Source organism: Schistocerca gregaria, chromosome 1, assembly GCF_023897955.1.
Source record: "Schistocerca gregaria isolate iqSchGreg1 chromosome 1, iqSchGreg1.2, whole genome shotgun sequence".
Taxonomy (NCBI): Eukaryota; Metazoa; Arthropoda; class Insecta; order Orthoptera; family Acrididae; genus Schistocerca; species Schistocerca gregaria.
In genome coordinates this window covers 330,654,769-330,672,824 of record NC_064920.1, presented here as the reverse complement: position 1 = coordinate 330,672,824, position 18,056 = coordinate 330,654,769, and the positions used below count along the sequence as shown (strand labels likewise).

General features: G+C 42.7%; 1 protein-coding gene across 1 annotated transcript; it reads right to left on the bottom strand.

The window, feature by feature from the left end:
- Positions 1 to 2,285: 2,285 nt before the first annotated feature.
- On the bottom strand, positions 2,286 to 16,957 carry LOC126289264 (uncharacterized). The gene is made up of 3 exons (XM_049984904.1): positions 16,616 to 16,957; positions 5,007 to 5,372; positions 2,286 to 2,766 (listed from the first exon to the last, which is right to left on the bottom strand). The coding sequence occupies exons 1-2, from the start codon at positions 16,889 to 16,891 to the stop codon at positions 5,010 to 5,012; spliced, it is 639 nt and encodes a 212-aa protein (XP_049840861.1). The 5' UTR covers positions 16,892 to 16,957; the 3' UTR covers positions 2,286 to 2,766; positions 5,007 to 5,009.
- Between the last annotated feature and the right edge of the window lie 1,099 nt (positions 16,958 to 18,056).

Below are 18,056 nucleotides of genomic sequence, written 5' to 3'. Positions count from 1 at the left end.
GTTACGTGTGGCACCGTGACGGTCCCAGGAGGCGGCTGTTGTTGGGCTACATCGCTAGTGGGGCCGCTGTATTTTTTTAAAAACTGAATAGTAGTAATTGAAGCCTGAAAGAGCGAATTAATATGTTAATTGAAGCCTGAAAGGGTAAATTGATATGTCTTAATCCCATTCCGCGTCGCTATTTCACACTCACATACAATGTTCGAATAATTTGGTTCTTCACAGTCCTGGCCTGGAAAATCATAAGAATTGAAGTCTTCTGTTTTAAATAAGCTAGTGTTTACATTAATTTAGACAGAATAGTAGTTTGCCTTTCAAATTGGCTGCTTCTAGTGTCTGTTAATCATAGTTTTATTTCTGTATTTGCACTTCAGGAAAATTTTGGAGAAGTTGCATTTAATTGCCTTGCAGGAGCAAACTATTTTTAAATTGATTCTGTATAGCTTGATCAGAGGCGAGGAGGAAATCATCAACTGTTTGGCCCAACTCTTCAGGTGAACTTAATTGTTCTTTCATATATTGGTTTTGAAATATTTAGAGGAAATTTACGAACTCTAATTATTTGAACTGGGAGAACATTCATTATTTGAGAGCCTGAGGTTAAGTGCAGTCTTAACATGAGTACACTTTACCTATAAATTTTCTTTCTAATTTGAATGTTACATTGTCTATGAGATGCAATGTTACAGTAATTTTGGCATAAAGGAACTGACTGAGTTCCCGTGTTTGCTTTCCCTGAGGGGTGACATCAGTTGTTGAAATTCTCACTGATCGCTATATGTAACTGGTTATTTACCGCAAATATTACAACCAGTTAAACTGAGTGATTGTTAATCGAGATACGAACTTGAAAAGGGTGTAACTATGAATTTGCTGCCCCTGTGTGTTTTTGGGTTTCTTCTTCCACTGCACAGTCACTTGCGCTGCGCCCTGCGTACTTTTAGTTCAGAAAGACACATCAGCATTATTGTAGATTATTTGTGTAACTAAATCAGCTCTGCTGTTCCGTCCGCATCTCGTGGTCGTGCGGTAGCGTTTTCGCTTCCAGCGCCCGGGTTCCCGGGTTCGATTCCCGGGGAGGTCAGGGATTTTCTCTGCCTCGTGATAGCTGGGTGTTGTGTGTTGTCCTTAGGTTAGTTAGGTTTAAGTAGTTCTAAGTTCTAGGGGACTGATGACCGTAAATTTTAAGTCCCATAGTGCTCAGATCCATTTTTTTTCTGCTGTTCCGTATGGAGAAAACTGTATTGCACTGAAAACTATTGATGTATGAACGTTTACGAGGACTGGTAACTCTCGTGTCTACACCACCTGGCCACGATGGAACTACCTGAGCTACGCAAGGTGTTCGACTTACCTTTCGCTCCTTTTCCCTATGAAGAAGGTTTGCCGTATTCGAGATACCTACGATGTAACCATGTCTCTACGACTCTTGGTACCGAACCTCATGCCCCTGTAAATCAGGTTACATTTTACAAACACGGAAACCGTATCAAAGCAGCGAGTTGTTAATGATCCTGCGCTACTTGATTTGGATCCTCAGTTTGTGTCAATCGTAATAACCTGTGACTGTGCCAATGCAAAACCTCGAAAACTGTCGAAGATACACTAGTAAATGCATCTGATAAATTAAATAAAATTAAAATACAGAACAGGCAGACGAGTTATGAGAAATGCGTGAATTATTAGTAAACTGATAAAGAAAAACAGAAAGACGGAATAAATATTTGATACACTATACGAATAACAAAAAAAAGAAAAAAATACTCTTGAGGACAGTGATTGGAAGTGGAAGCTATAGCTAGATACGATGTAGTGCATTCGTTGGAAGTTGAATTCACAAACTGTTCCAAGTAAATGAGAGAAAACATAACTTGAACTTATTTTTTTGATCCAACTGCCTTATGACTCGCATTTTAGCTAATAATCTCGACAGATTCTGTTTCTCAAAAGCATCTAGAATGGGTCACGACAATGCTTAGACGTTTCGACGCTTCTCGAACATATGAAGAGCAGCTGTCTGGAGAATAACGTCGCCAGCGTATGGATGGCTATGCCAAATGACGAGACTGTTGGCAAAAATGAGATTTTCAATACCGAGAAAGCTAACATCGAAATCGCAGGTACACTATTGCTCCACCACTGCTCTATTATTTACCCGGCGTATTCTCACACGGTAGATATGTCGTCCCTGCAAAAGCTTCGAAATAAGTTTTGTTAATGGGTTCCTCACATCTCAGGAAACAGAGCCACGATGTCCTGGCTCTAGAGGAGACAGAACGACTTAATATTTTTGAAAATTAATTTAATTTCACTATTCACAGTTTTATTTTTACATAAAGCTTGGACACTTAACATACGGTAGTATCAACACTGAGCCACTATTTTGTTGTAGTTGACCAGGTCAGGCTAGATATCATTTCGTTTCATTTCTTAGTCCAGAAGGACTGGTCAGTGAGTTAATGTATTCTAATATACGTTGTATAAAGATGAAACAACTCTTTCTTGTCATAGTTTTGTTTATGCCTGCATTGTTTCCGCCAGTTAATGTACTGAATTTATTACACAGAATTTATCTCTCTGAAAAATGGCGAAGGTAATGTGTACATTGATGCTGCGAAAGAACCTGTCTTTCAAAAAGCCTTGTAACAGCAAGGAAACTTCGGTCATGTGCATTTCGTATCTTCACACTACTTCGAACGTCGATAGAGATGATAATAACAGTCTGTCGCTGTCTACCCTAAGGTAATAATTGCAGCTTCGCAGTTCCTGGAACAGAGAATAAAGCCACGTGTTAGCCTATAAAAGAATGAAAGCAATTTTATAGAGATAAATAAATAGAGTATGTCTTCAAAGATTGTGTAAATATCGTTTTTATTTATAGTTCTGGAAAATCATGAGCTCTATAAATGAGAAAACGTTTTGAAAGGTTGAAACGTTCCTAACGCATTTATTAGTGAGGTGACACCTAATGACTAGTCCACGCTGAAAGTCACTGAGCTTTCCTAAAGGATCCATTATGCTTTTACTGGTCCCCTACGAAGAAGGTAATACTCCCCTCTTCAATTTATACAGGGTGGGGTAAATAAAAGTAACCCAGACGATTGGACACGATTGGATGTGAATTTATGCTTATAACCACAGCTTCTGATGTGGACGCAAGGTGAACGACCGCCATGTGAACCACAGCAGTTCAAAGTGTAGTGCGCACTATGTCAGTGTGAGTGGAGCATTGCAAAGGGCGATGGTACTCACAATGGAACAGCGGGTGTTCGTTGTGGAAAGTTACATGACAGCAAAGTAGTGGATACGGTGTGGTCAACTGTTTGCTGAGCAGTTTAATGGCGTCAAAGTGCCAGCAACACTTTGTCAGAAAATGGCGTCAGGCAGAATGTGTTTCGAAGAAGTGAAAAAAAAAATAATTGCGAAACGCGCCTGCACACCATAAAATGAGGCTGCAGTTCACAAGAAAATGCTTCAGAGTCGAAACAAATCAAACAGACGCAATAGTTTGGCACTTCACATCAGTCAAGAGGATGAAGACTCCACTTCGACCTGCAGTCTACTAGCTGTCCTAGATGGCCACCCAGGACACCTACACCAGAATATTTCAGATGAGATCGCATCAATTTCAGCAGTCCAGCTCCGATCCGCGTTCAGCAACTTACTGCCGTGGGGTGCAAAAGTGCAAAGAGATGAATGGTGGTCACTTAGAACATGATCTGTAGTTAAGTTAGTACTGTATTTCCTTTCCTTTGCTGTGTTTTTTTCTACCCTGGAACTCTGTTCTCCAGGCCACTTTTATTTGCCTCAATCTGAATTGGTGGATCTGCCTCTCATGACAGTATTATTTAATTTCATCTACGTCTACATCTACGTACATACTCCATAATCCACCATACGGTGCGTGGCGGAAGGTACCTCGTACCACAACTGGCCTCTCTCCCTGTTCCACTCCCAAACAGAAAGAGGGAAAAATGACTACCTACATACCTCTGTACGATCCCTAATCTCTCTTATCTTATCTTTGTGGTCTTGCCTCGAAATGTGAGTTGGTGGCAGTAAAGCTGTACTGCAGTCAGCCTCAAATGCTGGTTCTCTAAATTTCTTCAGTAGCGATTCACGAAAAGAACACCTTTCCTCTAGATTCCCACCCGAGTTCCTGAAGCATTTCTGTAACACTCGGGTGATGATCAAACCTACCAGTAACAAATCTAGCAGCCCACCTGTGAATTGCTTCTATGTCCTCCCTCAATCCGATAGGGATCCCAAACGCTAGAGCAGTACTCAAGAATAGGTCGTATTAGTGTTTTATAAGCGGTCTCCTTTGTAGATGAACCACATCTTCCCAAAATTCTACCAATGAACTGAAGACGACTATCCGCCTTCTCCACAACTGCCAATACATGCTTGTCCCACTTCACATCGCTCTGCAATGTTACGCCCAAATATTTAATCGGCGTGACTGTGTCAAGCGCTACACTACTAATGGAGTATTCAAACATTACGGGATTGCTTTTCCTATTCATCTGCAGTAATTTACATTTATCTATATTTAGAGTTACCTGCCATTCTTTACACCAATCACAAATCCTGTCCAAGTCATCTTGTACCCTCCTACAGTCACTCATCGACGACACCTTCCCATACACTACAGCATCATCATCAAAAAGCCACACATTGCTATTCACCCTATCCAAAAGATCATTTATGTAGATAGAAAACAACAGCGGACCTACCACACTTACCTGGGGCACTCCAGAGGATACTCTCACCTCTGATGAACACTCACCATTGACGACAACGTACTGTGTTCTACCAATTAATTTTTCATTAACTAGAAGCGTCCGGATGTTTTTCGTCAGACAGTGTGCCTTTCCCAGTTTTTTATGAACCTGTATCCCCCTCTCCCCCCCCTTCTTTTACCAAATTTTGCAGTTCCGTCGCGCTGCGCCCTTGGCTGTGCCCTATCTCGCCACCTGTTGTGTGTGGCCCTGGTGACATGTTACCTGTTATTGCTGGAGGTGCAGCATGTAAATGGCGAGTCTGTCGTGTGGGTGTGGGGGCTGCACAGGCATGTCGATCTGGCTGTACGGCAGCTCGTAGACGACTTGCATGCCCGCGCGGCGCGCCATCTTCGCGGAGAAGGCACTGGTGCAGAAGATCATCACCAGCGGCAGCCGCAGCTCTTCCTTGGCCATCCGCAGCGACTCCGCCAGCAGCGCCGCCGCCAGACCGCGGCCGCGCGCAGAACTCGCCACGGCCAGGATGTGCACCTCGAGCGCGCTCCGAGCAGTCGTATGCGACCACACGTCCGCCTCTGCCAACGCCGCATCTACCACGCGCAGCACCGCGCGTAGCTTCTCATCGCGCACCTAAAACACCGTCACATTCTGCCGTCACTGCTCAGCACAGTGGTACAACGCCCTCCTCTAGTGGAGTTGAAACGTTTCCTTCTTGTCTGAGATCTTGCAGTTTCCGAAGTGTCGGACGAAGTCCCACTGGCGGCCGTGCCGTGCGCGAAACAAATCACGCGACCGCTTGCTCCGTAGACTTCCTTCAAAACGTGTTTCGCTGGACCTGTATTACGAAGGCTATCCAGAAAGTAAGTTACGATTGATCGCGAAATGAAAATCACAGTGAAAATCAGAAATGTTTCATTTGTAACAGTTAGCTACAACTGTCAGCTACTTCTCTACGTAGTCACCGTTCTGACTCAGACATTCGTCGTAACGTTGTACCAACTTTCCAATACCCTCATCATAGAAGGCAGCCGCCAGTGCTTTTCGCCAATTCTCTATGTTGGCCGAAAGCTCGTTGACTGTGCCAAAATGTTGGATTCATAGCCAGCAGTTCGTTTAAGCAGAGATGAAAATCAGTGGGAGAAAATTACGGGCTGTATTGTGGGTAACCAAACATTTCCAATTGTAACGATGCAGGAACATCTGCATTGCCCCTGCAGAATGAGGCTGAGAATTTTTTTATGTTGCAAAGAAACCACATGACAGTTACGTAATATTGGTTGCATAGCTTCAGGGAAAAATTCTCAGCAGGCCCTCGTACTTGATGGGAGACACTATTTTCTATAACATCTTCACGCGCTCACTAAGAGCCCAGGAATGAAAAGAGCGACATAAATCTACCTGGAGTCGTACTAGAGACACTGCCCAACACATCTTTGCAAAGCTTTATCGGATTTTCATAGTCGTTTCCATTTCGCGACCGATCGTAAATGACTTTCTGGACAGCCCTCGTATTTCTGTTCACTGCTACACGTATACTACAGGGCTAAACAAGGGTTGTCAGTTTTGCTTTGACATACAAGGCAGAATTAAAATAGTCATTTCTTATGCGTCACATATCAGTTGCCTGTAACAATCATAGTACTTATAAAAGACCCTCCCATGTGAACAATGGATTGTGAAACGAGCTCCACAAACCGTCCTCTAAAAACAGGATACAATGCAAATTTAAACTTAAGAACACGCATAAAAATTCATAAGTATTCAATGGAAGAAATGGAACCCTACCTCGTACACATCAAAAAAAGTTTTGCATCACCCCATTTCCCAGAACTCGTGAAGATAGACTGTGGATATTGTACCACAGGCACAGTCCCTTTGACTGTTCAGAGATGTCACTAAACCCGCCCAAAGATGTAAACAACCATGCATGAGCAGCTGCTATTAGACAGAGGGGGGTCCACCAGCAATGAGGTAAATGGCTCATGTTGTTTGTAGTCCAACCATGCCTACACGGTAAATACCGCGGTTCGATCGGCTTCTGTATTGTTACTTTGTGCCAGGAAGGGCTCTCTACAAGGGAAGCGTCCTGGAGATGTTGTTTGGACATGGAGGAGAGACAGAGAGACAGGAACTATCGATGGCATACCTCGCTCAGGCCGCCCAAGTGCTAGTACTGCAGCGGATGACCGCTACCTACGGATTTTGGCTCGTTGAACCCTGACATCTACGCTACCATATTGAATAATGCAGCCCCAGGACGTCGTGTTACTAGTCAAACTGTGCGCAATAGGCTGCATGGTGCGCAACTTCACTACCGAGGTCCATCTTTGCAACCACGACACCATTGCAGCGCGGTACAGATGTGAACCACAACATGCTAAATGGACCACTCAGGACTGGCATTTCGTTCTCTTCACCGATGAATGGCACATATGCCCTCAACCAGACAATCGTCATAGACGTGTTTGGAGGAGACCTGGTCAGGCTGAACGCCTTAGACACAATGTCCAGCGAGTGCAGTAAGGTGGAGGTTCCCTGCTGTTTTGGGGTAGCATTATGTGGGGCCGACGTACGCCGCTGATGGTCATAGAAGGCGCCGTAACGAATGTGAAATACGTGAATGCCATTCTCCGACCGACAGCGCAACCATATCGGCAGCATATTGGCGAGGCATTCATCTTCATGGACGACAATGCGCTCCCCCATCGCACGCAACTTGTGAATGATTTCCTTCAAGATAACGACATCGCTCGACTAGAGCGGCCAGCATGTTCTCCAGACATGAACCCTATCGAACATGCCTGGGATAGATTGAAAAGGGCTGTTCATGAACGTCGTGGCCCACCAATCACCCTGAGGGACCTACACCGAATCGCCGTAGAGGAGTGGGACAATCTGGACCAACAGTGCATTGATGGACTTGTGGATAGTATGCCACGACGTATACAGGCATGCATCAATGCAATAGGACGTGCTACTGGTTATTAGCGGTCTGGACCACAACCTTTGAAGGTCTCGTTGTATGGTGGTACAAAATGCAGTGTGTGATTTTCATGAGAAATAAAAAGGGCGGAAATGATGTTGATGTTGATCTCTATTCCAATTTTCTGTACAGGTTTCGGAACTCTCGGGACCGAAGTGATGGAAATCTTTTTTTGATGTGTGTAGTTATCAAGCACAGCCTGCAGGTAGCTAATGCCTCCACATTCTGCAAGATGCTTCACAACGTTTTGAAGAATTAAAACCTGAATAATGCGCAATAAAAACAAGATGCAGCGATGGTGGTGCTGTCTGTTAGTGGTGCGGAATGTCATATGTCATCCCATATACAGGTCTCTCATCAAGTTGTAGTGGTCGAAGCAAGACCGTTCATTCGTGTTGGGATGCTATTTTCGATACGACAAATCTTTAATGCTTATGCAACCTGTCTTTTGTAAGCATTTCAAGATTCTATCGCAATATCCAGCTCTACAGGCTTCAATGCTTTGTAAGTCCATCCTTGTGATTGACGGTCTGCGGAATTTTGGCCGTTCACTAAGGTAACAAAATGAAACATCTACAGCAACCGTATTAAGGTTATTTTATTGCACTGCAACCACGTTTGGTGACTTCAATACATCTCCAGGCCTTAACTGACGCTGAGGGAGTGAACTCCAATCATATGTACGATCCCATCAGTCTCCTGCATCTATGAACTGGCGTCTGCAGAATACTGTAAAACTAACATTATGCTTTCAACCATCAACTACCAAGATTGCTAGTTGACAGTCGTCATTTGTCTGATGTAGTATTTCATAAGTAAATTTGAATAAATGGTGTACGTTGTGTAAAATGTTCAATTTTATTTTGTGATTAGTTTGTATGTCATTCAAATTTAACTTTGAAATCATCGAAACACTATGCAGTATCTTTTTATCTGGTCTGCTGTCCAATACTATGGTTCGAAGTCCATGCGTAACTTTGTCACTCGTTTACCCATCATTACTTTGCCCTCAACATCTTTGTTGCAAGTGCCTTCACTAGGGATGACAGAACGCAAATTTTTACAATTTTCACATTCTTAATTATTACCTCTTTTAATTCTTTTACGTCCTGTGGATACTAAGATACGTAACAACAACCGAAAAGGGTTATTTATTTTGTGATTTTACGTGAGTGATAGCGAATTAGTAACTGGAAAGAAAAAAAAACTTACACAATCCTAGTGTAGCCTCCAACGATAAACATATCTCCAGTACGCTGGAGAATAAAATACCTCACAACAAACTTAACATGGAATTACGTCATCCTGAGGGTACTGTGAATATTTGTGTACCAGTGGAACATCAATGCTTGAAATCTACAGTTAAATTATTTGACTGCCACACAGAAACAAAGTCATTGAGGATAAGTGGGGGATTGTAACGATCATTTCCCAGTTCATCATCAACACATACTCCATTCCTGAAATGATGGGCAGCATATCGTTTCTCACCAGAGGTAAATTTCTTGCAATAACTGATCTACAGGATTCTTACTTAAAGCTCCCTATGGACGAAACATCCAAAACGTGCTGGTCGCTGACGTACCATTTGGTTTTTTCAGTACAGTCGCCTGCCCTTCAACATTGTCAGAGCACTGGCCATACTCTAACATCTCACAAAAATCGTTCTGGAGATGGGGAAGTATTCGGCCTATGACTGTCAATGGCAAAAATGCACAGTATAGAGCAAGCAATTTGGACTTCTTGTTCAGCATACACCTACAGGATAATTTGAATATCAACAAGGAAAGATCCTGTTTCTTTGTTATGCATATGGAATACCTGGTACACATTTTCATCACTTCAGCGATACGCCCCTCTCTGTACTGCATGGAGTCATACAAAACCTACTGACCCTAAGAGATTCCAAATTCCTCAAATCAACGTTAGGTCAAATGAACTATTGCACAAAATTCATTCTTCGTAGAGCAGCTACAACTTAACAGCTACATCAGCTCTTTCACAAGAATGTTAAATGGCAATGGTCCTCCGTTTGCATCAAGTCTTTTCGAGATGTCAGACAGGTCCTACTCCTTCCAACTTGATTTAGACAGAGCTGTCAGTTTATTTCTTGCCTCCTACCGCTCTTCTCCATAGGGGGGATCCAGCCTAGCTGACAACCTGCATAGTTGGCCACATCGATCACAGATGCGTATCATCGATACTATCACTCTCCTGCATCCCACCCAACACGTGCGCCATCCCCGTTGTATCCTTCACTATGCAGTCTGGGCACTATAACCTTATGTTCAAGGTTGGTCTCCTCGACACACAGTTCTGTCACCCATGGCCACTGGCACGCATTGTTACCGGATGCTTGAGGCCAACCCCAGTGCACAAGATGTACTTAATCATCGGGATCGCACCGCCCAACATACGACGTGACATAGCCGCCGAAGCCGAAAAAAACAAGTAAGAAAAGGACATGCGTCATTCTTTATATGGACACCACCCTGCTGACCAATGGCTTTGTTCGAGGAAGAGTTCCCTGTCACGTATCTGAGCCCTGGAAGGGTCGGCTGGAGAGAATCGTTTGAAAAGGTGGGAAATCGACCTGAGAAACCCACATAAAGTTGTAGAAGAAGAACTGGCACCTGGTGGAGACCTACCGAACACAGTCTGAAGAACGCTAAGCCGTATGAGGGTAGAAGTCTGTGTGATTCTGTCCAGGATCCTCAACACCTGCTTATCTGTCCATATTTAGACCAGCCCTGCACAATGAATGACTTATGGGAGGCAAATGACAAGGCCATATTGGCTGCTGTGTTTTGGAAGTCTGAGGTCTAGTTCCGGACACAGAAAGTAAGTAAGTACTGGCTGCCTCAGCGACTTGACCTGTAGGATGCACGACCTAGAGCACTAGTGTTCCTACGAGCCAGGTACCCACTCCCATGGATGTTGACAACAGACTGCTAGGTTCTCCACTTTCTCAGGACACTGGCAACTCTGGGTCGCCCAAAAGTGTAACTACATCTCTTTTATGGGAGACAGCCCTTCAGGATTACAGCCATACACCGTGCGTGGCCCTCGCGAAAAGTCACAGTGTTTGCAACGGCGAAGACCGCCGCTGCAGTTCCAAGCATATGCCTCGGCTACATATGGCAGCAGCAGTTTCAATATCACACGCAGAAGGAACTGCTGGAAGAGAGAACGAGTGGCTCACTATATGCTCTGGATGGAAATCATTTTCGGATATTTCGGCTGATGCTCAGTTTGCCTCAGATTGGAAATTCATGACGAAAACCAGTGAAATTCTTGCTTACTTCCCACATGCACAATGCCAGTTTGCTACAGTTGGCCGGCCGCTGTGGCCGAACGGTTCTAGGTGCTTCAAGCCGAAACGCGGTTGCTGCTACGGTCGCAGGTTCGAATCCTGCCTCGGCCATGTACGTGTGTGATGTCCTTATGTTAGTTAGGTTTCATGTTAAGTCTCAAAGTCTCATAGTGCTTAGAGCCATTTGAACCATTTCGCTGCCTCTGGATTTGAACAAGAACGAGAAATAAGTTTCCAGTCTGAGCTCTAAGTCATGTCGATATGTTTATATGCATGCAGAGTGTGGGGATCACAGTTCACATTACCTTGAAGGGGTCTGGGGAGGTTTATTTTTGCGTCTGGATCAGTGCTGACAACACCCCCCTCCCCCCCCCCTCCCCCGCTTTATTTATTGCATGCTTCTTACGATTCTTACGACTGTGCTACACATTGACAGATCAGAAGCGTTGTAGCAGGCGACAGTGGCACCGAAGTTACTGACAACTCGCGAGTTGTGCAGAATTGAGCAACAGTAGCAGAGGGCATAACTTGGCGAACAAACCAGTTACATCGTGTAAAAGCCTGTGCTAGTTGTTTAATTTTGTGCAAGTATTTCCCTACACCTTTACTGAGTTCGCTCTCAAGAACACGTGTTTTTACGGATAATTGTGGCGGCATATCGGGAACATGGTGTCATTTTATGGCAGTGCGTTACCCCATAAACATTCTCAAGGACGCTATAGATTCGACTTTATGTGCTGCCATGGCCTGCGAGATTAAGTAGGTATGAACTACTTTTGGTGATCTGCTGACGTACCTACATGGTCCTGGTGGAATTCGCATACAATGTGGATCTTCTTTGATCATTTTCCTCGTAGCATTAATGTTTTCAGGAGTCACAGCTGTTGCTGGCTGGCCGGGATGAGGTTCATCTTCAGTTGACTGCCGATCCCTCGAAAACTCGCGAAACCAATTTTACAACTGTGGCCCTAGAAGGGGAAGCTTCACCAAGAACACGCAGCACAGGAGAATGGCATTCTTCGGCACTTAAACCCATTTTATGATCATAAAAAATCATGGCGCGAAAGTCGCGGCGCAACAGCTCCATCCTGCAACGTCTCTGACTCAGCACTGCCTGTGAATTCTTACCGCGCTGTGGAGGGAATCATAGCTAGCCAGGGGCTGCGCGCGCACGTCCCAAGGTCGAAAAACATCGCTCTTTCGAATGAAAACAACCCCACTGTCCTCCGCCTTACGGTTTACGGACTGCTAAAAACTTTCGGCATAGCCCTCGTATTATAGGTGTTTCCCGCAGACATCTGACAGACTAATAATTTCCCAAGATGTAGAGTTATCAGGTCCTGTAGAAACTACATATACCTCAAAATTAAATATGAATACTTCTAGAGATCAACTTTCTTGGCGAGTACGTCGGTTTGGTACAAATACTACAGGCTGGTTATACTGGCTGCATATCGATAAGAGAGAAAAACTACTGTCAGTGTTCCTCTGCACAAGTCCGAATTTGTTTAACTTCCCTCTCATGGCCAATGAGATGTCTGCGAAAGGTAGTAACATGTTTCTGAACGAACAGTCTCCGAAATTCAAGGCTAAGTCTTCTGTGACATGTTTTCACCAGTGCTAACAGCAGATTATTGAGCACAATTGTGACGTTATCAACCTGACTTAAGAAGACCGTGACAAATGTCACAAATATTCTTTGAATTTTCTGTAATTTTTCTGTTAATCCTGAGTGAACAGTAGTTTAGAGAGAAGAATAAAACTCAAGAACTGATCAAAAGAGAGGTCTATAAGTAGCCTTATATGCTAATTACAATTTCGAACGCTGCTTCCAGTAAGGGTCTGGCATCTGTCTATTATACAGTTCACTTTATATGGCTGCTTCGCCTTAAATTGTTTCTTTTACATTCTCTGAAATATTTAAGCGTGTAATTCCAATGACTGCACAAACAATGTCTAGTGAAATAACAGGTTTTCTGCCAAGGAACTATTCACATTGATGGCCATTAATGAATACATTCCAGCATATTCTCTGCGCCTTGGTAGTTTTACTGTCGGAACCGAAATGAGAGAACAGCCTGGTAGCGAGGCTAGTGGCATGTTCGAAAGACTGAGTTATAGTTTAATTTGAGGCAGGTTATATTTCAAGCGTTTTATTTTAATTAGAAATTTTTTCGTTCAGTTACGCCAAAAACACCAAATTAAATAAAAACAATGTCGACGGAACATTATTACTGAATAAATGCTTATCAGGGTACACATCCAAAGGTTATTGGCCCTGCAAAAGGCAGCATTTATCAATAAAAGAAATATGAATCTATTTAATTTCGACGAGGAATTAAAAACAGGTTCCTCATAAAGCGTGTCTGTTGCTAACATTAAACAGAAATGAAATGTGATAAACAGTTGAAGAAAACATTGCAATAGTTTGAGACGAGGTGGTACTGAGGGATGTTGAAAATAAATTGAACAGAAGAAATACAAAACAAAGAGGTACCAGCAAACATATGAGAGGAAAGAAGCATAGTAAGTAAAGGTAAGATATTGAGGGATAGGTCACAAAAAGTACAAGTTAATAACCAATTGCATAGCCATCACAAATGACCTCACAGTTGTAGCATCAAGCGTACAAGAAGCTTCTTACCAGCTCTTCTCCCTCAACCACATATTAGTTAAAGTTGTGCTGAATATCGCCGTAGACAAGATGGAGATGTTCACAGACATCAAAGAAATACTCAACAGGATCCCACCGGGTGGCGTTAATACAGCAGACTAGCTCCTTCAAGTAATTCGGGGAATGAAAAACTGTGAACCCCAACGTAGATCTGGCCATTAACATGTAGAAAATGAACCAAGCAAAAGAGAATACAGACGGCACATATTGACAGAAGATACAAAATGATAACTGGGGAATCGCTAGAGAAAAAATACAAAGCATTACAAGCATTTATGACTTTGGGAAAGATAGATGTCATCCACGGGAAACATAAAAATCATTTGCATAAAAAGAAGCATGGATATTGAGGGGTCAGATGGCAAGCCATTACGGAGCAAAGAAAAGAAGGCAAAATACAGAAGCAATATATTGAATGGCTGTTCAGAGGTAACGTAATTGCAGACAATGTTACGGAATTGATGAAGATGATATGGAGCAAACCTCAGTTGAAACAAGGAGTATATGACATTGCAACACAGTTACTGTCTTAGATGAAGTGGCCATGACGAAGCAGTTCCACAGGGTATGCAGGATATATCAGACAGGAGAAATAACTCCTTGCAGTAATAATTTAACAATTCCAGCTGAAAAGAAGGTGGGTGGTCACAAGTATGACTATCAAAAAACCTTCTGTTATTAAATCTTGGTAGCTAATTACTAACGCGAAATGGAGAGACCTTTGGGCTTCAGAGAGATTTAAGCAGACATGAGGAAAAACTGACCCTACGCCTTATCTTAGAAGACAAGAGAAAGAAAGGTAATCCCTTGTTTATATTTGTTTATTTTGAGGAATCCTTTGGTAGTGTGCTTTGGACTACTCTTTGAAATTCTGAGGGAAGCAACGGTAAAATACATAGAACGATATGCCATCTACTATTCGGACAGGAAACAGGTCACATCTATAAGAGTCAACGAATACGAAAGGGAAACAGTTGAGAAGAGAGCTAGACCATAGTATAGCCTGTCCCCAAGTGATTCAGTTTGTGAATTGAGCAAACTGTAAAGAAAAGAAATTTGGAAACAAAATTAAAAGTCTGAAGTTTTGCCGATGACACTGTAATTCTGCCAGAGATGGCAAAGGACTTGGAGAAAATCAGGTAATAATTAGATAACTGATTACGAAATGAAACACTAAAAGCCGTAGATGAATTTGTTATTTGGACAAGAAAATAAGTGAGAATGTCGATATAGAGATGATGCAAATTGCAGGCTAAAAATAGAAAGAAAACTGTTTCCAAAAAACAGAGGAATAGGAGAACTTCCAATATAAATTTAAAGTCTTAAAATTTGTTGTCCTGTTGTCCTTAGTTGGCGTGTAATATCATGTAGATAATTTTCCCGTTGGGACCGTCTCCTTGCTTTCGTTTTATGTAGGCGGACTTACGACAGTTATCACTGAAATACATTTAAATATAGAAAGAATTTTGTGTGCTCCGGAACGCAGCCTATCACAGCAGCGAAACAATTTAGGTAAGAAATATATGTAAATACGAAAACAGTTATAAATTTAGGTTCCAGAGATGAAATACAGTTAGGAATTAAAAGAGGTTCTAGCACTAGCAATAAACCTTCTATTGTACGCTGATTATTGGATTACAGGAAACAGAAGACAATTTATAAAAAGAAATTTATAGATTGAGCTAAAACGCAATATACTGCAACTTAACTATATCTGCAAATAAGACAAAGTTTATCGCTCTCAAAGAGAACAGTCCGGTCAGATCGAAAATAATGACTTAACGGAAAACTTTAGAACAAGTATATCATTTAAGTTAACTAGGATTTGATATTAATTTTAAAAAATACCAAAAAAACAATGAAGAGAAAATAAATATCCTGTTATCTGCGGAATACTTAGAAGAACTTTGGGGGATAAACAAGGAAGAAATCACAAATGAACTTCTATAAAAGTTTTGCCGTGTATGGTTCTGAATTAGGGGAAATAACAAAAAAAAAAAGACGAAAAATTGCTTACACAGGCAGCGGAGTTGAAGCACGTATGTAAGAGCCTGTTATATAATGCATGAAATAAGGAATGTACTATAAGATCAGATCTATTGACGAGTTAGAGGAGAATAGAATGAACTGGAAGGATTGTATTGACGGAATTATAGAAGGTAGAGTGTGGAAAAATAATGAATTATGGGGCAACTGGAAAGAGAGAATTAGGCAGACTTCATAGGATTTGGATGGATGATAGGGACCGGAACAGGTGAAGATAACACCTAATCTTTAGAAAGAAAGAGATAATGAAGAGAATGTAAGCTGTTAAAATTTGGTTGCACAACAGAATACTGAAGAATTAGATGGCTGGATCAGATAACTAAATAGGAAGTGCTGAATCAAAGAGGGAAGGTAATAAATTCATAGCGCTGAAGACCGCAACAACAAAACAGGTTCACGGAGTCCTACGTCAAAGACCTTTGGCACTGTGGCTATAGGGAAAGTGACTTACACCACGTGGACAAGAGTAGCTAGGAAACGCCTTGAACAACTAGGAACTGACCACGACGTTCACGGCGGAAATCGATGTAGAATGCCAATCAGAACACGAGAGTCTCTGGAGTGACTAATAGCAGTAAAATGGCGTCTAAGAACTGGAGTAAAAGAGACTCAAGAACGGAAGGAAACGCACATACTGTGAAGACAAAATATTGGCCGAAAAGGAAAGCTCGCCAGAATTAAGAACTACATGGTTCAGTGCAGTCTGAATGGACTATAATAATAACAATAATAGTCAAGACAGTAAGTGTAGTAGACATAGAGAGCGGATGCAATTAGTGTAAAATAGAAAAAGACAGAAGACAATAACATACAATCATAAGAAGAGACGATTTTAAAAATGGAAGTATCTGAGACACCTGCTGCTGCGCCTCCTTCTCGTGTATCTCGGGCGTCACGATGCTGTTGATGCACATTCCCACGGCCTCCCCGGTGCTGGCATCCTCTGCGATTAATGAGTGGCCTTCGCCGAGCGCCGACAGGAAGAGCATCTCCTCGGTGGGCGGTCCTCTGGTGTTGCCGAACGCCACGTCGAGCGGCTCGTCCGGGTAGAAGGCGCTCCTCGCCAGCCGCTCCACGCGGTCGCGGTCCGACGCCCGGGCGCGCACTATCCTGAAACCCTCCGGCGACTCCATTCTGTGCAGACGCGTGGACTGGTCAGGTGCTCGTAACTAGAGCTTCTCAAATGCAGCGAGAAAAGCACCTTCAATTCTAGCGATATGCCTTGTCTGGTAATTTTTCAGATTAGCTACCAGTCTTCTGATAAGATAGTGCTCGTTAAGTGTAGTATCCAGATGGTCCCTTACCCATTAATCTGCCAGTCTATGATGAACACTCCTGTACAGTGAAAATGAAATCGTCTACGTCGCCTGAAGATCTGCTAATAAGCGAAAGGTGTATAGGAAGAGAAAATAACATTTTGCAAGCAGTGCCCCAAAGACAGTTAACATTAATAAAATGCCAATTCACATAGTTAAGCTGCTGACTGAACAAAACGTTTCTTTACTAGTAGTTTCGATCACACAGACCATCAGGTATCATTAAACATCACCAAAGTAACTAACGTATGTACTAATTGTTATCAACAACAAAGTGTAGCATAGGAGGATGATACGGCATGAGAGCTATACTAGTCATATGGTGTCTGTCACCAACTTTTAAGATTGAAACTCATTACAAATTATCCCCATTGTGATCAACCAAAATGAAATTCCTAACTATAGGAGCATTTCATGAATACAGCTGTATTTACTGTTACACATCTACACCTTACATCAAGACGGTCTGTTCAGTTTCCTTCAGAATTGGTCGCACCATCTCTTCAACGGTCTTCCTAATGATGCTCTGCCTTTTGGTTCATGTTATTTCTTGGCTTTAGTGATTTTTTAATCTGGTATGTGGTTTATGTCCGCTGCTCGTGGTCTCGCGATAGCGTTCTCGCTTTCCGAGCACGAGGTCCCGGGTTCGTTTCCCGGCGGGGGTCAGGGATTTTACCTGCCTCGAGATGACTGGGTGTTGTTGTGTCGTCGTCTTCATCATCATCATTCATCCGCATTACGGTCGGAGGAAGGCAATGGCAAACCACCTCCACTAGGACCTTGCCTAGTAAAGCGGTGCGGGTCTCCCGCATCTTTCCCCTACGCTCTGTAAAGAAGCATGGGACTTCATTTCCATTTCATGTGGTGTGTATCTTCTTTCCATCTTAATTGGTATTGTTTTATTATGTCAATTATCTTTTCATGTTCAGTTCAGCTCGGATGCAACAACAAGTTGTGACTGAAGTGAGATTAACACGAGTAA

What these genes read in the sequence shown, in the direction of transcription:
- LOC126289264 (XM_049984904.1), bottom strand. Translation starts at nt 16,891, where the DNA reads ATGGAGTCGCCGGAGGGTTTCAGGATAGTGCGCGCCCGGGCGTCGGAC. An exon ending in AGAAGGAGGCGCAGCAGCAG is followed by an intron (nt 5,373 to 16,615) that starts GTGTCTCAGATA and finishes ACGGTGTTTTAG; the next exon opens with GTGCGCGATGAGAAGCTACG.